This window comes from Hyalella azteca, unplaced genomic scaffold (genome assembly GCF_000764305.2).
Source record: "Hyalella azteca isolate HAZT.00-mixed unplaced genomic scaffold, Hazt_2.0.2 contig1557, whole genome shotgun sequence".
Classification (NCBI taxonomy): domain Eukaryota; kingdom Metazoa; phylum Arthropoda; class Malacostraca; order Amphipoda; family Hyalellidae; genus Hyalella; species Hyalella azteca.
This window is the reverse complement of record NW_025931866.1, coordinates 257,125-277,299: the sequence shown is the minus strand read 5'-3', so window position 1 is coordinate 277,299 and position 20,175 is coordinate 257,125. Positions and strand designations below refer to the sequence as shown.

The 20,175-nt window shown below is 36.5% G+C and overlaps 3 protein-coding genes across 7 annotated transcripts; 2 read left to right on the top strand and 1 right to left on the bottom strand.

The window, feature by feature from the left end:
• Window positions 1-2,928: 2,928 nt before the first annotated feature.
• LOC108683183 (homocysteine S-methyltransferase YbgG) lies at window positions 2,929-8,928 on the top strand. Of its 5 annotated transcripts, none has more exons than XM_018172474.2 (8): window positions 2,929-2,990; window positions 4,671-4,748; window positions 5,147-5,276; window positions 5,578-5,746; window positions 5,963-6,170; window positions 6,647-6,698; window positions 6,945-7,168; window positions 7,764-8,928. In XM_018172474.2, coding segments are annotated over exons 2-8 (936 nt in total). In that variant the 5' UTR covers window positions 2,929-2,990; window positions 4,671-4,746; the 3' UTR covers window positions 7,915-8,928. The 5 variants fall into 5 exon arrangements, with proteins under 5 accessions (XP_018027963.1, XP_018027964.1, XP_047738883.1 ...); XM_018172475.2 differs by having other exon boundaries at window positions 2,938-2,990; window positions 4,651-4,748; XM_047882927.1 differs by lacking the exon at window positions 4,671-4,748 and adding an exon at window positions 3,740-3,743 and having other exon boundaries at window positions 2,955-2,990; window positions 5,170-5,276.
• On the bottom strand, window positions 6,293-13,208 carry LOC108683184 (probable RNA-binding protein 18). Its single transcript, XM_018172477.2, has 6 exons — window positions 13,050-13,208; window positions 12,694-12,788; window positions 10,756-10,978; window positions 10,244-10,344; window positions 9,264-9,397; window positions 6,293-8,878 (listed from the first exon to the last, which is right to left on the bottom strand). The coding sequence occupies exons 1-6, from the start codon at window positions 13,056-13,058 to the stop codon at window positions 8,787-8,789; spliced, it is 654 nt and encodes a 217-aa protein (XP_018027966.1). The 5' UTR covers window positions 13,059-13,208; the 3' UTR covers window positions 6,293-8,786.
• Window positions 13,209-13,641: 433 nt separating this feature from the next.
• Window positions 13,642-20,006, top strand: LOC108683161. The gene is made up of 10 exons (XM_018172445.2): window positions 13,642-14,874; window positions 15,343-15,454; window positions 15,877-16,451; window positions 16,727-16,900; window positions 17,388-17,567; window positions 17,679-17,832; window positions 18,127-18,260; window positions 18,801-18,979; window positions 19,200-19,332; window positions 19,825-20,006. The coding sequence occupies exons 1-10, from the start codon at window positions 13,719-13,721 to the stop codon at window positions 20,004-20,006; spliced, it is 2,979 nt and encodes a 992-aa protein (XP_018027934.1). The 5' UTR covers window positions 13,642-13,718.
• Window positions 20,007-20,175: the final 169 nt, after the last annotated feature.

Genomic DNA, 20,175 nt, shown 5'->3' with positions numbered 1-20,175 from the left:
TCACGGAGCAATAACAACATAAATAGATGCAAAAAAAATTTTTGCTTATTTTTTGTTTAACTAACAAACAACTATGTAAAATAAATTTTCGCAATTGATTCAATTCCTGTCCCATAATTTGCGCAAATGCGATGAAGATTCATAGCAAATGTTAGAAATTTTGTTTCGTAAGTTGGCTGTCTCTCCAACGTCATTGCCCACGCGATGAGTGAAGATCTAAATAGTGATGAATTTTAGAGGGTTTTCGTTGATGAGGTCTAGAGACATTATTAATTTTATTCAATAACGTTGTTTACAAGCGTTATTATAGCAATACAATGGATGCAAACTTCAGTTACTAGATTCTTTTATTGACTGAAAGTCGAAATTTCTACTTTTTCTCAAAATAAGTAGAATTTGCAATCAAATGGACGACTGCAAATGAGACCACATCTACAAGGAGCTCATCAATGCTTGCACAATGCACACAGTGCAGCATTTCTCAACGTACAACGAATATAAGTTTTATATTATGCTTCCATACAGCATCTTCATTACATCAAATATATTCTTTGCTTCTCGTCGTTTGGTAAGCAAAGAAAAATGTAAAAGCTAAGAAAGTTGCCTATTTCACAATTTCACTTGATTGGAATCTTGAACGAAAGTAAACACAAACAAAAGTCGCAAAAATGATCTCTGCGTGAGTGCAAAAATTTTGCCACAAAGTGTTACCCGTTACCACAACCGTGCCTCGTTTTCAATGGAAAGACTGGGATTTTGAGCCCGCAAATCCCGCCTCGTGGTAGACTGGCTCATCCGAACGCGCTAGGTTTTTGCACGTGCACCTGGAAGACCAGCTGCAGCTGTCAGCAGGTGTTGCAGCAAGGGCAGGTGCTGCAGCTGCTTCGCAAACGCCGCGAAAATCTCCAGCTGTCTAAGTACAACGAATGTACTGTACATATTTTATCATAAAGTCCTTGCAAAGCTATTCGTGACTATTTTAGAACCAACGTCGAGAAGAAATATCTGCCCTTTACATTGAACACAATTCTGTCGCTGCAGTGGTAAGGTAATAAGCTACTACTGACATAGTATTTCGCTATCCTGCAAGGTTAACAGTTTGCTGACTACTGAATGACAGAAATTTAAATGACTGTGCTTTTATCTTTATTAATTTTGAATTTTCTTGAAGCGCCTAAGATAAATCTTGGGGATAAACAAACGATACGCCCATAATGATATTAATGTTAGTTCTGTATTGCCTCTGCTTTACTTAGAAATAATAGATTGACAGGCAGCAGTGTTTATCTTTATGGTCACCATTAATTCCTCGTGACTGTTCTTGAAATTCTTGTACGTCTTTTTGTGCAAAATATTGTTTAATATTTCGAACAAATTTTCAGAAATATTTTAAGTGACACAAACCGAAAAGACTTAAAACAAAACCAAAATACCGCAAAAAAATTTTTTTGCCGTCAAAAATGTTTACTTATGCTAAACATCAAAATGTTACTTATAATTCTGTAAAATTTCACAGTCTGGAGAATAGGAAACATGATGGTTGTTTTGTTTGCGTAAGAACATCATATATTTCAACAGTTTTTTGTCCTGCTATTTTCAGCTACAAGAACAGCACTGCGATGAGTTACGTCACCCTAAAAGACACGTTACAATGTTCATGAAATTCTTCTCGTTTCTATTCGTATGGGGACATTGCATTAATTTTTCTCTGAAATTTCTTGATCGATTGATGTATACGTTGTACATGTAAATTTTAGTCTCTTTATAATAACCTTGATCAAAAACAACCTATCGATTCCATTTGATAAAGTTAGTAGATTTACTTATTTAGAATACCGGGTTATCGCATCCACGTCTTGAATTTGTCTATGGTTATAATCAGCATAGTTTAAACACAACTTATTTAAGCATAAACCCTCCATGGGCCACCACAAGCTAAATAGACCTAACGTCTAACGACATCATCTTACAATTTGTAGCTGCCGACCAATGCTTTTGAATACTTTCTCGGAGTTATGCAAATGTACAATTAATCTAGCTTCAAAATGGATAATTTAAAGTAACCATTCGTTTAGATTTCAAATTTCGAATTGCTGTAGACGGAGGTCAACCAAACAACAGCGGCATTTTTGGCGTATGGACCCAGTCGATCTGTAATAGATATTCTGAACGGATTTACTCGTAACGTTTTCCATGAGCATTGTGGTGAAATTGAATTGAAAATTGATTTTTTTTTGTCGATTACGAGTTAACCCGCGTTGTCTTAATAGATTTCCCGTGCCTAGGCTTGGGTTGATTTAAAGAAATATTGATTTCATGAAAACTTCGTTCATTTCAGGAAAGCGTTCAGTATAACTAATCTAATCTAATTAATTAGAAATTTTAATATTATTCTCTATCTGTAATAATCCTATCAATTTTTAGAATAGATTTACAATGCGGTCTAATGAGGAATTGATGTTAAAATGAGCGTCAAGTTTCATCTCACTGGATTCGCGTTTGCAAAAGTTAAGCGTGGGATCGTCACGAGCCACTTACATAAATAGCAAATAGGATGACCCTTTCTTATAAGAAACGGAAGGGAGCAAAAAAAGTTTAACCAACGCTGTGAAAATTTTTATTCTATGAAAACGTATTTTTATCTATACAAGTTATTGATATAAAAAATACTATATAGCGAATAATTCAAATGTAAGTTTTCGGCAGGAGTCAAGACAAGTAACGAACGCAACAATATCTGGTAGACTGTTTGTTGACTTCTATGATTACCAAATTTAGAAACTTATACTCAAAGCCGAAATATTTCTCGTAAAGAATGTTCATCGCCATGTACAGAGACACCACAAATTATTGAGGTTAGGGCTCAAAATTTTCTCTGAATAAAAGTAAGCAATTCAACGCAGACTATCATATTTTGTACGTTTACGCGCTGGTTATTGAGGTAGGTACAATTTCTCAGGAAATGGTGTTTCTCTGCAAATTTGAACAACGTACGTATAAAATTAGACTCCATGACTCCTTGTTAAGCTTATGTTACTTTTGATAAGTTTGCTACACTATTTATCTAGTAAAAGGATGCAAAGAAATTTGGCAAGGTGTATTGTCTGTCTGCTAGGAACATAAGATAGGTAAGTCATTCACGACGACACGACCTTGGACGTTGAGGAATTTCAGACAGACAGTCGTCTGCCTCTATAATCTTGTAACATAGCTGCGTCCTTTTAAAATTACATCGTAAATGTATGCTTTGGATTGTAAATTCCCTCCGCAAATTTTTTCTTGAGTGTAAGAGTGATCTTAATCTCAATGCTGAAAAATAAGCAATATCCGATCGCCAAACAAGGAGAAATAGCCCGCATACTTTTTTTTACTGTATGCAAAGTTAAGAATTTTGTTGTTATCGTTCATCTCAGACTATCATTCGAAAAATATTTAAAAAAATATAATATTTAACCATTTCATTTATCATACTAAAATTATGTGTAACCGAACAATTCCTATCTCATTACAGTAATATTATATAGCTAGATGAAACTTAATTAATAGCCCTGATGGTAATTATCTCGTACACCCCCTAAGCGTTCGTTGTCAGTAGCGCAAAGCACGCCACATGACTTAGTCATATAAAATTTTTGTAACAAATTTGCTTTAATATTTTAAATTCGTCAAGTTTCTAGGATTATATTCTGCTGTTTGTAAAGAATTCAAACTATAATTAGAAACAAATAATATTTTGAAGCACACTCGAAAGCAATATCAAGAAAGCATTAATTATGTTTGAGAAAACAATTCTTTGACGTAACTTCACTTCATTCTTATCATTATTTTTGTCTTTGAAGCAACTGAAATAGTAGAAAAGTCTTGCTATCCTGTTAAAACGCTGTTATCACCATTTCTTTCCATTCAATATGTCCGATAAGCAAGGACCATATGCAGAGCTGACTAAGACTTTAACACTGCCAACCTTCCTGGTGTTCCAGTTTCTCATTTTTAGCGCATTTTCTCATTTATGGAAAAATGCACTATTGTGCTCGCCATGTCCGTCTGTCCGTCCGTCCGTGACTTCACGTTGACGAGAAAATGCGCTCTCTGTCACTTACTGCAGTGAGTACCTACTAAGTTATATTTTTTATATTCTCATCGAATAAGCGTGTTAAAATAAATATATTTTATGTTATACCCACGAAACCCCGTAACAAAAAAAAACTGAATAACTGCACTTCGCTTTTATTAATGATCAATCATTTATGATGAGTAATGAGTAATCATTTTTGAAATTTGATTAAGTTGAACATTTTGAATGTACACCATAACTCAGTTTAGTTTTAGCACCATTTGCACGCGCAACTTACCGTTTAGGGATCTACGTGGAAACGAAGCGGACTAAAATACGTAATTGTCAATGATCGTAGGAGCCTTCTGTGAATAAATTGCTTCGTTGTTAATTAGGTCAAAATAAATTTCTGTTGGAAAAACTTAAACGGGTAAACGAGTTAAATCTTAAACTTTTGTAGCTGGTTGGATCCATGCGATAAGGATTTCTATTATTGCTTCGTGACGTTTTAAATGTGAGGTACTATGTATTTTTTTGCATTTAACATATCCTGTTACTCTTTGGACTTCCATTACGTTAAAATGTGATTATGCCAGAGTTTTTGGCGGCGCCAAAGTGACTGGTGAGGCGTGAAAATCCCCACTGTGGAACGATCAAAAATATTGGAGAACCACTGCCGTAAAATTGGTGGTATGTTGGCTCCCTTTAGGGCTCTACGTGGAAACGAAGCGGACAAAAATAATTGTCAATGATCGTAGGAGCCTTTTGTGAATAAATTGCTTCGTTGTTAATTAGGCCAAGATCGGTTTCTATTGGAAAAACTTGAACGGGTGAATGTGCTAAATCTAAACTTTTGTAGCTGGTTCAATCCATGCGATAAGGATTTCTATCATTACTTCATGGCGTTTAAAATGTGAAGTACTATGTATTTTTATTGCATTTAAAATATCCTGTTACTCTTTGAACTTCCAGTACGTTAAAATATGATAATGCTAGAGTTATCGTGTCGCCACAGTGACTGGTGAGGCGTGAAAATCCCCACTGTGGAACGATCAGAATATTGGAGAACCACTGCAGTAGAATTCGAAGTATGTTGGCGCACAAACTGCGAGTGTGTGACGGTGGCATGGGCTCTACTCTCGCTCTCCACGGGCTATCGATGGAGACTGACCCACTGTGGAGCGCACGTCTACTACATTCCAACCCTTCTGCCATTCAAAGAGTAACTAATTTTTGGTATACAGTATTTTGAAAAAAATGTTTGTTTTCCTGGATGTTACTTCCATTATTTCATCAAATGAGCTAAAATTGACTATGACTATAAATGCGTTGCAAATATCAGCTTATGTGACTCGTACTTGTCTATAATCAGCATGAATTTTCGTATTGTCTGAATACCGTACAACTTAATTTTATTGATTGAAGCAACTGCAATACTGCATAAGTCACTTGATTTCTGTACTCTATTTCACTAAAATAGGGTGCAGACAAAATTAGCCGAAATTCACTAAGAATGTTTTCAGGTTCACAGCGACTTCCTTGATGCGGGCGCGGAGATCCTGGTGAGCAACAGCTACCAGGCCAGCGTGGAAGGTTTCGTGCGTCACTTGGGCGTGTCGTCTGAAGAAGCTCTGGCGCTAATCGGCAACAGCGTTCGATTGGCACAAAATGCGGCCCAAAACACAAACAAAAGTAAGATATACAGATCTACCTTCAATTTCATTTGTATATTTGGTTAAAATTGACGTTTTGTAATTAAATTAAGGTATTAAATTTTATTTTATTACGAATTTCTCTTCGCGTTATTCATGATTTATCCAAGAAGCAAATTTAACCTATTCAGTATCCCTACAGCAGTTCCTAAAAAATATTTTTAACAATCTGGTTGATATTATTACTTAAATATAGCGGACATATTGGTGGCGGGATCGGTCGGTCCGTACGGCGCGTGTCAGAACGACGGATCAGAGTACACGGGAGCTCACGTGTCCGGCATGACAGACGAGCAACTCATGGATTGGCACCGGCCGAGGGTCAAACAAATCGTTCAGTCTGGGGCTTCTTTGCTCGCAGTTGAAACTCTTCCAGCCGTCAAAGAAGCTTTGGCCGTCCTCAGGTGAGTTCATAAATGTCATAAATATTTAAAGTAAGCGATTTGCTATCAATACGAATGCGAATAATAGTCCTGAACATGCTGACTGCCACTCTAGTCACTAGGCTGTCAAATACGACGAGCAGTGAAAATGGTTAATTTATTAATTGGAAAATGGGCAAATACAAATTTATAGATTTAACCCGCGATTATGTCATAAGGCTTGAAGAAATTTTTTGGTTTTTAAGTAAGTATTAATTCAACTAAGAGCGATGAAGGGTTATTTTCTACGGATGCAAAAAAATTGCCCTATCGAAGAGTGTTTTGACATCGTCAAAAACCTGACAATAAGTCTCACAAATTCAGCTCTAATTTTGATTAAGCAGACATAGATGACATAGTTCATACTTAGTTTAAAATTAGCACTTGAAAAGAAATTAGGAATTGCAATCATACGAGTATATAACAAGAGAAGGGACTGACGTACATTTCCTCAACAGATTACTCCGAGAATTTCCCGGCACAAAGGCTTGGATCACTTTTTCATGCAAGGTTAGTGGAATTAGAATAGGTACTAATCATATAGAATTGCTAACCAGTCAGCATATGGAACATAATTACAGTAATGTCAGTGTTTACAAATGAACAATCAGTTACGTATCATTCATAACTACTGGGGGATGTTGGTCGTTAGTTCGATAACAAAAGTTTTGTCTACTTTCAAAATTTGTGTAATTATTGAATTGTGATTCATCGAAATAATTTCCGAATCGTTATTTTTTAATTATGTTTCCTCAGGACGGTAAACACACCAATGCAGGGAACGATTTCGGCTCCGCCGTGCAGCGGTGCTGTTCGGTGGGCGGTGATGCCCTGGTGGGCGTGGGGGTCAATTGCTCGTGCCCCAGCCTCGTTCTGCCTCTCCTGGAGTCCCTCGATGGGCACCCTGGAGTGCCTCCTCCAGATATTATGCCCAGAATTGTTTACCCTAATTCTGGCGAGATTTGGGTCGCTGGCAAGGGGTTAGACTAGTTAATACGTACTTCGATATTAATACTTACAACCTTAGATTGCTAAATTCATTTTGACTGACTGACTACCGGCTCACAAAATTAAACCTGCTCCCAAATGCTTCAATTCGATTGTCATGTATGCGTTCATATACAACAGTTAATTTTTTTCATGTTTATTTTTATTTTAAAAGTTACATTTTATTTGGCCTACCTGGACGCGAGTGACATACTTATCCGACAAATAAACAAATTTACTTAATTTTCAGTGAACACTGAAAATAGAGTGAAGTGATGGTGAATTAATTGGACAAGTTGTAATTTTGCTATCTCGCATTCACCACGAATAGTTGTTTACAAAGATTGCCTAACTCGCTAACTTAAAATAAACATTTCAATTCATTAGTCACCAAAATATTGAATGTTCCGCAGAATTTCCACGTTTAGTGGATACATTTACAAAGTATTAAGACTAGAACACACGATTCTCGTGTAATCGATGATACATTATTCATTGGTAGGACTATTTAGTTGAGTATTTGAATGAAAACTGAACAGATGATTGCTAAAGAACAATGTATTTGACTGTAAATTTGATGGCACGCAGGTGGACGTCAAACCCAGCCCCCCTGGAGTGGCCAGTGGAGGAGTGGGCGCGGCGAGGAGCGCGGGTGATAGGAGGCTGCTGCCGCGTGGCTCCAAGCGATATAAAAACTATCGCACAAACCGTGGCCAAAATAAATCTCAAGAACCTCTGAAAATTTGTCATATGCGAGGAAGACACAAATTTATGACACTAATTGTACAAGAGCTGATGAAGAGTAAAACATGAATAAAATTACTGAGATTCTCACGTCATCTGTCTTGCCGCCACGAAGTTCACACATGATGATTATACGTATATAGAGAAACTCTTCATATCAGCACGACGACTAGTACGAAATGTAACTCCTTCACCAGCACTCCTCAACCATTTTCTTCCTCAAATAAAAATTAACAATCAAGTGACATAATACCGACCTGCCATGCACTAAAATACCTTGTTTCCCAACTTGCATCTCTAAAACAATTGCTACCATCATTGCTCCATACCTAGTTGCATTATCGATTGATGTTAAAAGTGAACACAAAATGACGGTAACTCGTAGGTTAGTTTAAAAACGCCCATTATTATTAAAGATACCTGCTAATCGCAGCCAGCATGCAGGTGAAGAAAAGCTGCAACAACATAAACGTATCTACACTAATCACGCAACTGCAAAGAAGTAATATTTATACAATTGTCGTCTTTAAAAATACTCCAGCGTTCCGTACCCACACAGGTGGCTGAAGGACATATGAAAAGTATAAGTGAGATTACCATCCTAATGAAAACAATGATGATGGTGTAGATGAGGAAGAGTTGTACAAAACTAATTATCTGCAGCTCCTCGCGAAAATGTGTCATTTCTCAATTTGAACCATTTCAACGTTGGGAAGATTCAAAGAGCAAAATCACATCTGAGTGATCACGGAAAAATTTGCTCGTCGTGTATATCTTGATCCTGAGAAGATAAAACATAAATGTATAACGCTGACTATTGCTGAAAGACGTCTGTGCACAAATTGAAGTAGAGTCCCGCGAGTTATGTCACTTGCGATGAGGTCTATTGTGTTTGTTATAAGGCTTGTAGTTACCACGCCTGTAGCTGCTGGAGACATCTTGCCCTCGGGGCTTGCGCTCTGCAAAGGTAAATTTCTCACAGTATTGTGGTAAAGAACTCAAAGAATTTTTCCGGTGGAATCCTTACCCTTTTTTCAAATTAATAACGATTTCATTCCTGGGTAATAAGGGGATGAAATGAATTGTTAATATGAGTAGATGACCGTGGAGAAAACTAACTGTGGAGAAAACTACTGTTGGTGTTCATTGATATTAAAAACCCACATCAAATCCAATAGGAACCTTGCATTGTGCGTAACCACCTTTTACCTAAAAGAAAAATTCAACATAATTGTCATAATTATAATTCAACATATCATATATGTGAATTTATTAAGACTTACTCCAATAAAATCAGTCAATTTTGTCCCAATCAGTTCGTTAACCAAATTAATTAGGCCATACCGATAAAATTGTAGGTTATATAAGTGGGCCTCGTGGCGTCCCTGCCGGTGTCAGGTGTGACCGAGAGCGTGTCGCAGGGCTGGGTGGCAAGGGCAGAGATTGCGGCCTCGACGTTGGCTATTCGGTCCGACAGGCTGAAATAGTAAATGGTTTAAGCAATTGTTACCTTAAATTAACAATACAGAAATGTTGAAAATAGTCACGAAAAAAAACCTAACATTACAATACATTAAAACTTGCTAAACATAACATTAAGTGTAATAATAATATACCTACGTTTAAAAATTACTTTTTAAAGACAACACTTCCAAAGAATCCAGTGTCTCCAATCTTACAGATGTAAAATGAATTTCTCATTCAATTTTCACATATTAAAAAAATTTATTTTTCAATTTTTTTAATACTATATAAAAAATTTTTAATAGGTACGGTAGGTATATAATTTTTTTTAATCATTTATTTTGACACTTGATTCATGCATTGTCCCAACTTTACACAAGTGTGCAAAATTTCAGATCAATAGGATAAGTAGAAGTATATTAAATTTTGATTGCAAGATTTGTAGCAAACAAACAACAAGAAGTGAAGTTAAAGAGAAGTGTTGTAAAAAGAATATAATCTAAAAAATTGTGAATACAAAAAAAATTGAAAATTTGAAAAACTGATGCCTTATACAATTACTATTATTTTTTCTGTTGTTTCAATTACTCTGTAGGAAGTTCTGTGTTTGTCACTACGGTACAAGTTTCCAAGTTAAGAAGTATGTATTTCATTCATAAACCAGAAACACCAACCAAATTAAATCTTTATGATGATGTTAAAACCCGTGTATAGAAGATAACTTTGATATTAACTTTTCAACAATGGGAAAAATTAGTGAATAAATTAATTTAAATAATAGGATAAATAGGAATAATTAATTTAAAATTAATTAAATAAATAGGATAAATTAAATAAATTATTTGAATTTAATAAATTACCTATTTTTAGAATCTGATGCAGCAGATGGATCTCTAGGTTTTACACGCAGGACCGCAGGTGCCGGCTTACTCATTTGTGCTCTACTAGTTAGATATTTGTTCTGAAATAAATGTGCAGTAAAAACAAATATGAAATCACCATGAAGGCATATCATAATAAATTCCAAACTAAAATTGCTAGATTTTTTTCTAATGCACTCATTACAATGGGGGGCATAAAATTTTAGAGAAGAAAAGGATTTTCATCTTCACATTTTGTACCAACAAAAAGTAAAATAAATCAAACCATGAAAATATCAATAAAATACAAAACAGCATAATTACAAATATAAAGCCAAACAATAATTTATTGAATTTCCTCATAAAAGCCTATGGATTAAAATTAAACTCTTTTCATTATATTCAATAACAACTCAATTCTAAGCACTTTGGTATTTTAGAGAAGTTAAACAGTTTATTTAACATTTATTTCCTTAAATAGAACTAAACCAGTAGATTCATAATGTACCCACTTGATCTTGAAGGTGCGCCCACTTGACTGCTAGTCTACGGCCAGCAACGTCAAGTCCATCCAGGGTGCGCTGGGCACTCTGGGCACTGGCTGATTCCTCATAAGTGACAAAAGCATAGCCTCTGGGCACACCCAGGCCCCCTTTGTCTCCACTACTCTTCTGGTAGAGGAAGTCAAATTCCGCCAGTTTTCCAAATTTTTCCACCATTTTCAGGAATTTATACCCATGGGGAGAACAAAAATATCAACTGTTAGCTGAGAAACATGTCTTTTTTATCTGTTTAAATCAGTATATACATTAATGTGCATATAGAGAAAGTAACAATAGTAGTTTTGTTTTACATTCTTGAACAAACTTTGATTACCAAATAGTAACTGTGATCAATTTTAATCTTGCTAGAAAGTTTAGGTTGAGTTTTGTTAAGGGGAGCATATCAGTCAAAATCAAGAATTTTGACTTTTATGGTTTCTAGTTCTCCTGTAAACCTACTACTGCTCTCACGGCAAACCTATCTCCTCCTAGAATTTTGAAGCTACAGCAATGAGAGATATATAAACCATTTGACTTATAATGACAAGAATTAGTGATTAGCAAGCCATTTTTTTATTTCATTTTAGTTTGGATTATAGGGAAATTTTGAAAATTAAAAATTTTTCAGGAAAATCATCATAACAAGAGAACCAAGAAAAAAATTTTAAAAAGTGGCTTGACAATCACTAGATATTGTCTTTACCAATCAAATGATATGCCAGGCAATGTTGCGGCATGTAAATTGTATGATGCATTAAATTTTCTAAAGTAACCCCTTTTTGGCTGTTTTCTATGAATTTCACTTTTTCTTTCATTTTTTTGAAAAATTCACATGAACAAAATAGTCATCATTTTTTATTTTACATTTGTGTACCAGGTTTATAGATGATCCTTCCCTGAATATAGAAAATTGATTTTGACCGATATGCTCCCCTTAACAAAATAGATCATTTCTATTGCAAGCCCACAAGTTGCCATAACATAAGTGCTATAGCAACATTAGGGAGCCAGAGTGCAAAAAATTGGTGAATACTTGAAGATATTTGGTAACATATCAGGCTCAGCATCAAAATCTATGCCTTCAGAAGATCTTGCCAAATGCCAACACATTTATCTTTAAATACCCTGTTACTAGATTGGAATTTTCCTACTTATGAATGAAATCTCGTGGCTCTAAATTGACCAATTTTCACTACATTAGGAATTTTGCAGCCCAATTGTGCAGTTTTATTAACAATTAGATAGGGAATAATTCATCTAGAGGGAATTTCACAGCTCTAAAAATGACCAGAAAGCTCTAGTCAGTAGTCACAGGCTCACAGCTTGAACTGTAGATATTTTTCATGCCAGCCCCTCTGCATGTATTTTTCTCAATGAATCTTGAACTTGAAGTTGAAAGTTTAGCAGTCTAAGTAGTTCTGGGCTTCTGGCAAGTGGCAACAAATCATCAATAAAACTGTAAATAAGGTGTAAAACTTTAGGCCAAAAATGAGGACCTTGGTCACTTGGTGTCGGTGACACAATTGCAATAGTCAAAATCTGCATAGCACTTAGCCTAAATACTCAAATAGGGACAATGAGACTTAGACATCAGTGTCCAGTGATACAGGCTTACAGCTAATCCAGGCTCCAGGCCTCCAGCCATTTTTCATAAATGGCTCTATAAATTTTCTAGAGCTGTGAAATTTTCGCTGCATGAATTATCTTCTAACTGTCAGAACTTTAACAGTTAGCAAAAATGTATGATTGAGGCTAACTCTATGCAAAATATCTCAAATTTACCCAATGAATAAAAGTAATATTTCAGCTAGAATATAATACCTAATTCCAGCAACAAATTATTAATATTGCACTATTATTCTGCAATTACTAATAAGAGATATTTTAAAACATTCAATGATATCTTACTCGGTTATCCTGGGATCCATATTCCCAATCCACAATCTTCTATCATCTGGCTGAGGAGGTTCAGGGACTGGAGGAGCAACTGGTGGAGGATCATCCTGTAAAATAAAGGATTGAAAATCTCATTCAGTCAGACATGAGCAGTTTAGATTTTTGTACCAGCTGCAGCTAGTAGCCTAATGTTGTGATGAACATGAACGGATACTCTAATAGCCTACTTATAGGATTCAAAAAAGAACTTGAAGGAGGGGCGAACAAAAAATGTTCCCCTTTGTTCCCCACATCACACATGCATGATATATTAATAATACATTCAGAACATTGAAGAAAAAACCTAAAAATCATATAACTTCACTAACCTCATCCATAATTTAATAAATTGATTAAATTTACGTTAGCCGATAAAAATGGGCACTGAATTTGAGTTAGCCTTGGATGTGTGAACAAATTGTAAGAATACAAGAGAAAACTTTGCTTTTCTACCAGCAAGACTGTACGACGGAATGTGAAGCCAGCTATATCTGATCCGAGCCAGCGTATTAGAAATACCCGAATGCTAAACCCTACGCATTGTTTAATTGTATTTTTTAAATCAAAATATTACATGATCCGCGATTAAGTTTTGCTGCTTGATTGTTTCTTACCATGTTTTTACTCCGAAATCTGTCTTAAAATGCGCCATTATTTTGCTAGAGCATTTATATTATATGCGAGGAAAAGCTTAACATGAACTCTTATCAGCTACGTGGATCTATTTACAAATATTGTTCTGCAATTAAGCACTGCAGGAAAATTTTCTTTAACAGTGCCTATTATTATTTCTTTTCGCTTTTATTTTAATGACCCGTACACTCGAATTCATAAGATACGAGCCGCGCTACGAGAGGCTCTTCATGATGAAGAGGCCTCTGCGCTGATAGCGGAGCAGAGATCTCCGTCATGGTGCATGGTGAAGTGCTTCTATTCTTTTCTATGTCACTGACTTGGGCAGTTCAGGAGGGAGAAGCAAGTGTTCCTATACCGAAACCATGAAGCAATTACGTAAAATAATTATGTGTTTAGTTATTATGTTGTCGACAACGCAGAGTATTGTCGGTGATCAAGCTGTTGTCGAGAGCGATGTGGTTCGACTACTCGCAGAAGATGGATTGTTCTCATGGGAAAAGCTGCTCATTAATTCTACAGCATTTCGTACTCTATCATCAAATACGCAACCCCAAAATCCGTCGCGACTCTTTGTGATAGAATTTGGTAAAACTCTCGATTATTGCAACAACAGAATCGAAGAGGCGGCAGTGGTGTCTGAGAGCATGATTAAATATTTCATGGCAACCGTGATTAGGAAAGATATAAAAAATGAAACCAATGATAGCGTTATGCAATATTCGTTCGATGAAAGTAAAATTATTAATGAGAATTTGGTTATAGATGTTAATGAGGTCAACGATGCACCAATTGATTTAGAGACCAACTTTTGGCCTTCTCTTCATGATGTCGTATCAGTGTTGAAAGATGCTTGTGATGACTTACCATTGAAGATCGTTGAAGCCGACATCAGTACACGGCAATTGCAAAAACGAAACCAAACTGTACTGGAAGACATAATTTCAGCCATGACCCGTTGGACGTTGCAATGGAGTGTTAAAGTGAGCGCTGCTGCCAACATCTTCCTTGAGCATTGTTTGGTTGTTAAAGATTGCGAAGAAAATCTAAAGCTCATCATGGACGTTCTAGGGAAATCTCTGGAATCGAATACCTACTCTCAGATTGTTGCTAAATCATCTATCTCTAGTAATGGGTATGTGTCCTCCCACTCCGATGACATTGATTCTGCATCTGTCGCCGTATCTGACGATAGTTTTGCCCCGAAGAGAGACTTCTTCGCCTCAATGGAGAATAATATTCAGCAAACTATTAACAATATTTATAATTTTATAGGGTTCCGCACAGAAGATAAAAATGAGAATGATAAAATTTCTGAAGCTGGGAGAGAAGATCATAATTCACACGAGTCTAAAGACAACTACGACTCGCCTTTGGAAGCGAGTGAAGTAATTCCGCAGTCAGGAGGTGACTCAGACCAGAATCCGGTGTTGTCAGAGGGAGGCCAGAGACTTCTACGTCTTATTTCTGCGTCCCTCAGCGTGCTTCAATTCCCATGGCAAAGCCATCAGCAAGGCAAAGGTAGGCATATGCTATTATTATGGTGCACTAAGTTAGGTGGGAAAATAATATGGACAAGCGAATGGGAATTGCTTCTACATTTCAAGGTTACACAGAATTTGGACTCGCGGTCTCTGCTCTAGCTGGATGACCGTTAACTGGCCATATGCTACTTTCAAAATGTTTTATCCGTGGTTTTGTTCATGTATTTTTATTAAATACAAGCATTTTCTTTCCCCTGTAAATTTCCGCACTTCGTTATTTGAATTGAAGATCAATCAGACTTGTAATGATAACGTGAACTAAATGTACTGTGACTTTTACAAGAGATATTTATTAATAGTATAAAATTATGAACATTAAACATGACATTTGTCATAAATGCTTCATATGATCAACTTTAGACAAGCTATGCATGAAAACTTGTCCACTCTGTTCGTTTAAAATTCTATGCATCAGCAAGTGTTGTTGTAACATTTTTGTTTGCAGTGATCCTGATGATCGATGGAGACAAAGTGATCAACAGAATCCCAGAGGAATTTTTGTCCTTCGCGCTCGAGTCCCAATTGATTCAGGACACCGAAGACAAGTTCAACACGAAGTAAGACTAGGATTGATGAATCTGTTCTTATGGTAGATTAATAAATCTATTCTTAGGTTGGATTAATGAATCCATTCATAGGGTGCAACAACAAAAATGAATTTTCCTACCACTTCATTGCTTAGTTACATTTTGCAAATTATCCTTGTGGACGTACGTATGTGAGGAAAATTAGTGACTCAAATTTGTTCTTATAAATTATAGTTTACTTCTCTACTTTATTATTTTAATTAATTTTAAATGAATTATACTTTATTAATTAATTTAATGAATTAAAGTTTAATTATTAATTTTAAATCACATAAAGTTAATTTGTCTTGCTTTGTTTCAAGTTTTCGGTTCTACTTTATTAATTTAATAATTTTTTAATGTATAATAAAATTTCTTTAGCAAATGAGTTAACTAGCGTAATTCGAAACTAGATCGACGAAGCTTCGTCGACTGATGCAGCCTCTAACTAACGCCGTATTCCGACTCGGAGGATCATCGGCGAACTTCCTGTTTTACGGCCCCGATGATGAAGAATTGAACGAGTTCTCTGTAGCTGAGGGAAATACTCTGCTGACTAATTCGTATAGAAAAGGCACGAGAATGTCACGTCCGAAACCTGCAATCCAGCATGGGCCGTGGAGACGAGATGATATATTGAATTACGAATCGTCGGACAGTAAACCCAACATTGAGGCTAACAAGGTCATTTCTCGAAATCACCCTAAATTTTTACGTAAAAAGCACGAAAATGACATGAAGTCACCTAATAGCATCAGTGGCCATTTGAGACACCCAAAATTCAAGTTAGACATTGAAGGTCCCGTTGAAGATAATGTGTTGAAACGCCAGCGAGAGGCGAAAAGCCTAGCCAAAGTTCCTCCCACAGCGGCAGCTGAACATTTAAAGATAGTGAACGGCAATGGATTAAATTTTAGACCGCATGGGCACAGACACATCCAATCGTGTGAAAGTCAATCACCTCCTTTCCAGAACTTCACTATGACAAGTGAGTGATGTATTAATACAATTACGGGTAGATTAAAAAACAAAAACTTGTGTACACATTCCAATTGATAATTTGAGTTTTAGAAATTTAGTTGGTAATGCAACATTCATCATGCGGTGTTAATATGAAATATGAAATAATTTTGAACTTGAGTAACATGAAGCTGAATTACACGTATAATTAGTTGATATTTACCAGTTTATAATTAATTTTCCCCCTTATCTCTGATGGCTCACTGAAGATCGATGAATTGAAATTGTTCAATTTATCGGCAGGTGACGATTTCGAAAACCTTCTTGATTTGTGCCGTGACCTGAACTGGACATTATTGTTCGACCTGAACCAGTTCATCAGAACTGAAGACGGAAGGTGGGATTCCCGTGACGCTCGTCGCATTGTAGCTGCGGCGCAGAAGTCAACCGCATCTGTTATTTGGCAACTCGGAAATGGTAACCGTCGTATTCTCTTTGCCCTACAATGGCCGAAAATGGCGTTATTAGGCCTATTTAAACCCTCTTAAATAATTTAATGTCCATTTATTAAAAGTATTATTAGATTTTTTGTTAAAAATTGCCGACAAATTCAATAGAATATGAGTGGCCTGAATATGCTAAAAATGTTATAAACATACTGTTCTTCCTGTGTTTATTGTTGTACTGCACTAAAGATGTTGTTTGCTGTTCGTTAAATTGAACGTTCGCTCACATCCTGTACAATTTGCGTCTCCTGGGGGCTTGGCCCTTCTACCCTCGATCCCCTCCATCTGAGATGCTAACTGGAATCCAATAGCTTTGGCCAAGAGTCCCTAGGTCGAAAAATTTCTAAAATTCCAATTCAATTTTTTACTTAAAACAATATGCGATTGAAAGACCATCAAACTCAGATTGGACAAGACCGAAAAACGAAGTCTCGTCTTGATTTTTCTTTAACCTCCAGAACCGAATAACTACGCGCACAAGTTCCAATTTAGGATAAATGGTACAATGATGGCGGAAGATGTGGCTCTCTTACGCGACCTTCTCCCACAAGAAAATTCCGACTCGCCGAAGATCAGGCTCGTTGGTCCTGATGTTACAAGGCCCCATGTCTCTAACCTCGCCATTATTCCCTTGAGCAGTACGTAATTACATGTATTTTATCGGTAATATATCTATTTTGGGTTAATTCAGGTGAGGCTTATGAACAAAGCAAATTTAAACTCAGAATTTACATAATTTTTAATTTCAGGTACCGCCGATCACGAGATCAGAATGGCGAACATCGAAGAAACTCTTCAAAACTTTACCGGTGAAAATATCAAAGATGACACTGATTCTGTGAAGTTCTTACGAGACTTTCTCACCTCTGGGCCTGGTCTCGTAGATGCTATCGCGTGGCACCAGTAAGTGACTCAAAATCGGCCACAAGCCTACGGCCTAATAAACGCTGAAACCACTATTAATATTATTTTCATTATTATTGTTAATAATAATATTATCATTACTATTATTTTATTATTATAAATATATCTTTAAAAATCTACAAATTAACATACCTCTTAACTTGGAAGCGTTTTGATTCCTGCTTGCATGATTCAACTCTAATTTACTCTAATACTTGTATATTCATGCGAATGCTTGCCTCTAAAAATGTATCCCAACTTACATCTACTCAATGAGTAAACATTTATTATCAGATATTACGTATGTGGCCGCACGACTTCAGTATCAGAATTCCTTGATCCTGCCACGATGGAGCTTTTCCCTAAGCAGCTGGCGGTGGTGAAGAGGGTCAGGGACGAACTCGCGCCCCGCACTCCGCTCTGGATCAGTAAGACAAGTCGAATCATATTAAATTCCTCATATTATTAAATCATATTAAATTACTAATTTTATTGTCTGCTAAGGCCGCAAGTTCACCAAAAAGTTAAGAACAAAGAAAATACCGAGTAAATATGTAATAAATTTACTAAACGTTTCTCTTTTCTTTGGAATTCTATGTCGAATCATCAAATAAATCAATAAAATTCAGGAGCTTTTATACGCCTATTCCCTGCATTTAGCGCAAAAATCTTTCATACATAATTTACAGTACAGTAACATATATAATTCATTAGATGTAATTTATTATAATTACAAACAGCAAAGAGTTGGGAATTTAAGCAGGTTCAAGGATTCAGCTCGATCGTTATAGATAAGTTTAGATCTATCCATATTTAAACAACATTTGTCACTTTTCAACTATTAATAAGGCAGCATTACGGACATGATAGGATATAATTATTATTGAATAGCTGGTTACGATATAAAATAGAAGCACAAGAGTGGAAGTATCTGGAAAAGTAGGGAGGTTCACATTGTGTCCCGTCAGCCGAAACAGGCTCAGCGTACGGCGGTGGTGCTCCCGGCCTAAGCAACCGCTTTGTGGGAGCCTTCCTCTGGCTGGACAAACTTGGCGTGGCAGCGAGGGACGGAGTGGATGTAGTGGCGAGACAATCGATCTTCGGCAAGAACTACGCGATGCTCGACTCTAACTACGACCCTAATCCTGTGAGATTTATTCATTTATTTCTGAACATATTGTTAGTAGCAACTATATCAAACGTCAGAAATATTGAATATAAACCATTCTGTATTTACAAAAAAATTACTTTTGAATTAAACTTCAGTATTTTGTATTTCTAACTCAAAGTTTAAGAGTATCCATGACTCGACGCCATTGGAAGATAAACTTCAATAATAGGAGTCTTTATTATACGAACTTTTCCAGGATTACTGGGTGTCTGTGCTGTTCAAGTCGCTTGTGGGCGACCGCGTGCTGGAGATGTCAGCGCTCTCGGCGCCTGCAACGCTGAGGCTCTACGCGCACTGCATGAAAGAGACCCATCCTCTGCACGAGCCTGGTACGCTCAACTCATATCGCGTGGTTATATAGTTTATTATATAATATATAATATAATATATAATGCTCCACACGAGTTATTAATTGATCATCCACTCCATATGGATGTTTTCTTTCCATCTCCAGCCTTAAGCGCTATGGAGACCCTTGTCGCCTAAACTAAAGAATCGTATGTCATCTACACCTGTTTGCATGAACTTTCGTCAAGAATATAGCTGGGAAACAACAACGATCGAGCGGAGCAAATCGAAATTTTTTTAAGCTCAAAACTTTCTTACATTGAATTTGTTTTTTTCTAGCATGTCTTCCACCAACGTATAGATTCACTGTGAAATAATTAGTTTGGTTAAAAGAATAGTAATTTCAATTTAAGCACAATCAAACGTAATCAGGCTTCTTTTGGGCATAAAAAGCAAAACGCTATCATATTTTCAAATTACATAACTTGAATTTTAGACTCATATTTTTATACGCATTTATAAAACTACACCAGGCAGCATCGTGGTATTCGGATTGAATAGCGGCGAGGAAGCGGCCGACTTGTCCATCACGGGGGCCGTGGGCGACACCCCGGTGCTGCAGTTCGTGCTCACCCCCGCCCTGGGTGACCTCACCGCCAGGTGGGTCGCGTGGGATGAAGTCATGAGGTCATTTTCTCTCATTCCCCGCAGATGAACCGCGTTGTATCATAGAGCTAACTTTTCCTTAATGGATGTCAAGGTGTAACGCATGAATCTTGAGCATATCTAGTGCATATTTCTAGAGCAAGACTGATGCGTTCTCTTATATGCAATTAATTGATATCATCTCTACAGAATGTCGTCGATTTTTTCGCCGATATTAT

What these genes read in the sequence shown, in the direction of transcription:
- LOC108683183 (XM_018172474.2), top strand. An exon ending in ACCCTTCTGCCATTCAAAGA is followed by an intron (nt 5,277 to 5,577) that starts GTAACTAATTTT and finishes GAATGTTTTCAG; the next exon opens with GTTCACAGCGACTTCCTTGA. An exon ending in GAAGCTTTGGCCGTCCTCAG is followed by an intron (nt 6,171 to 6,646) that starts GTGAGTTCATAA and finishes TTTCCTCAACAG; the next exon opens with ATTACTCCGAGAATTTCCCG.
- LOC108683161 (XM_018172445.2), top strand. Translation starts at nt 13,719, where the DNA reads ATGAAGCAATTACGTAAAATAATTATGTGTTTAGTTATTATGTTGTCG. An exon ending in GAAGACAAGTTCAACACGAA is followed by an intron (nt 15,455 to 15,876) that starts GTAAGACTAGGA and finishes ATTCGAAACTAG; the next exon opens with ATCGACGAAGCTTCGTCGAC. An exon ending in CCAGAACTTCACTATGACAA is followed by an intron (nt 16,452 to 16,726) that starts GTGAGTGATGTA and finishes ATTTATCGGCAG; the next exon opens with GTGACGATTTCGAAAACCTT.
- LOC108683184 (XM_018172477.2), bottom strand. An exon ending in ATGGATCCCAGGATAACCGA is followed by an intron (nt 10,979 to 12,693) that starts GTAAGATATCAT and finishes TTCTCCCCATGG; the next exon opens with GTATAAATTCCTGAAAATGG. An exon ending in TATAACCTACAATTTTATCG is followed by an intron (nt 8,879 to 9,263) that starts GTATGGCCTAAT and finishes TTACCTTTGCAG; the next exon opens with AGCGCAAGCCCCGAGGGCAA.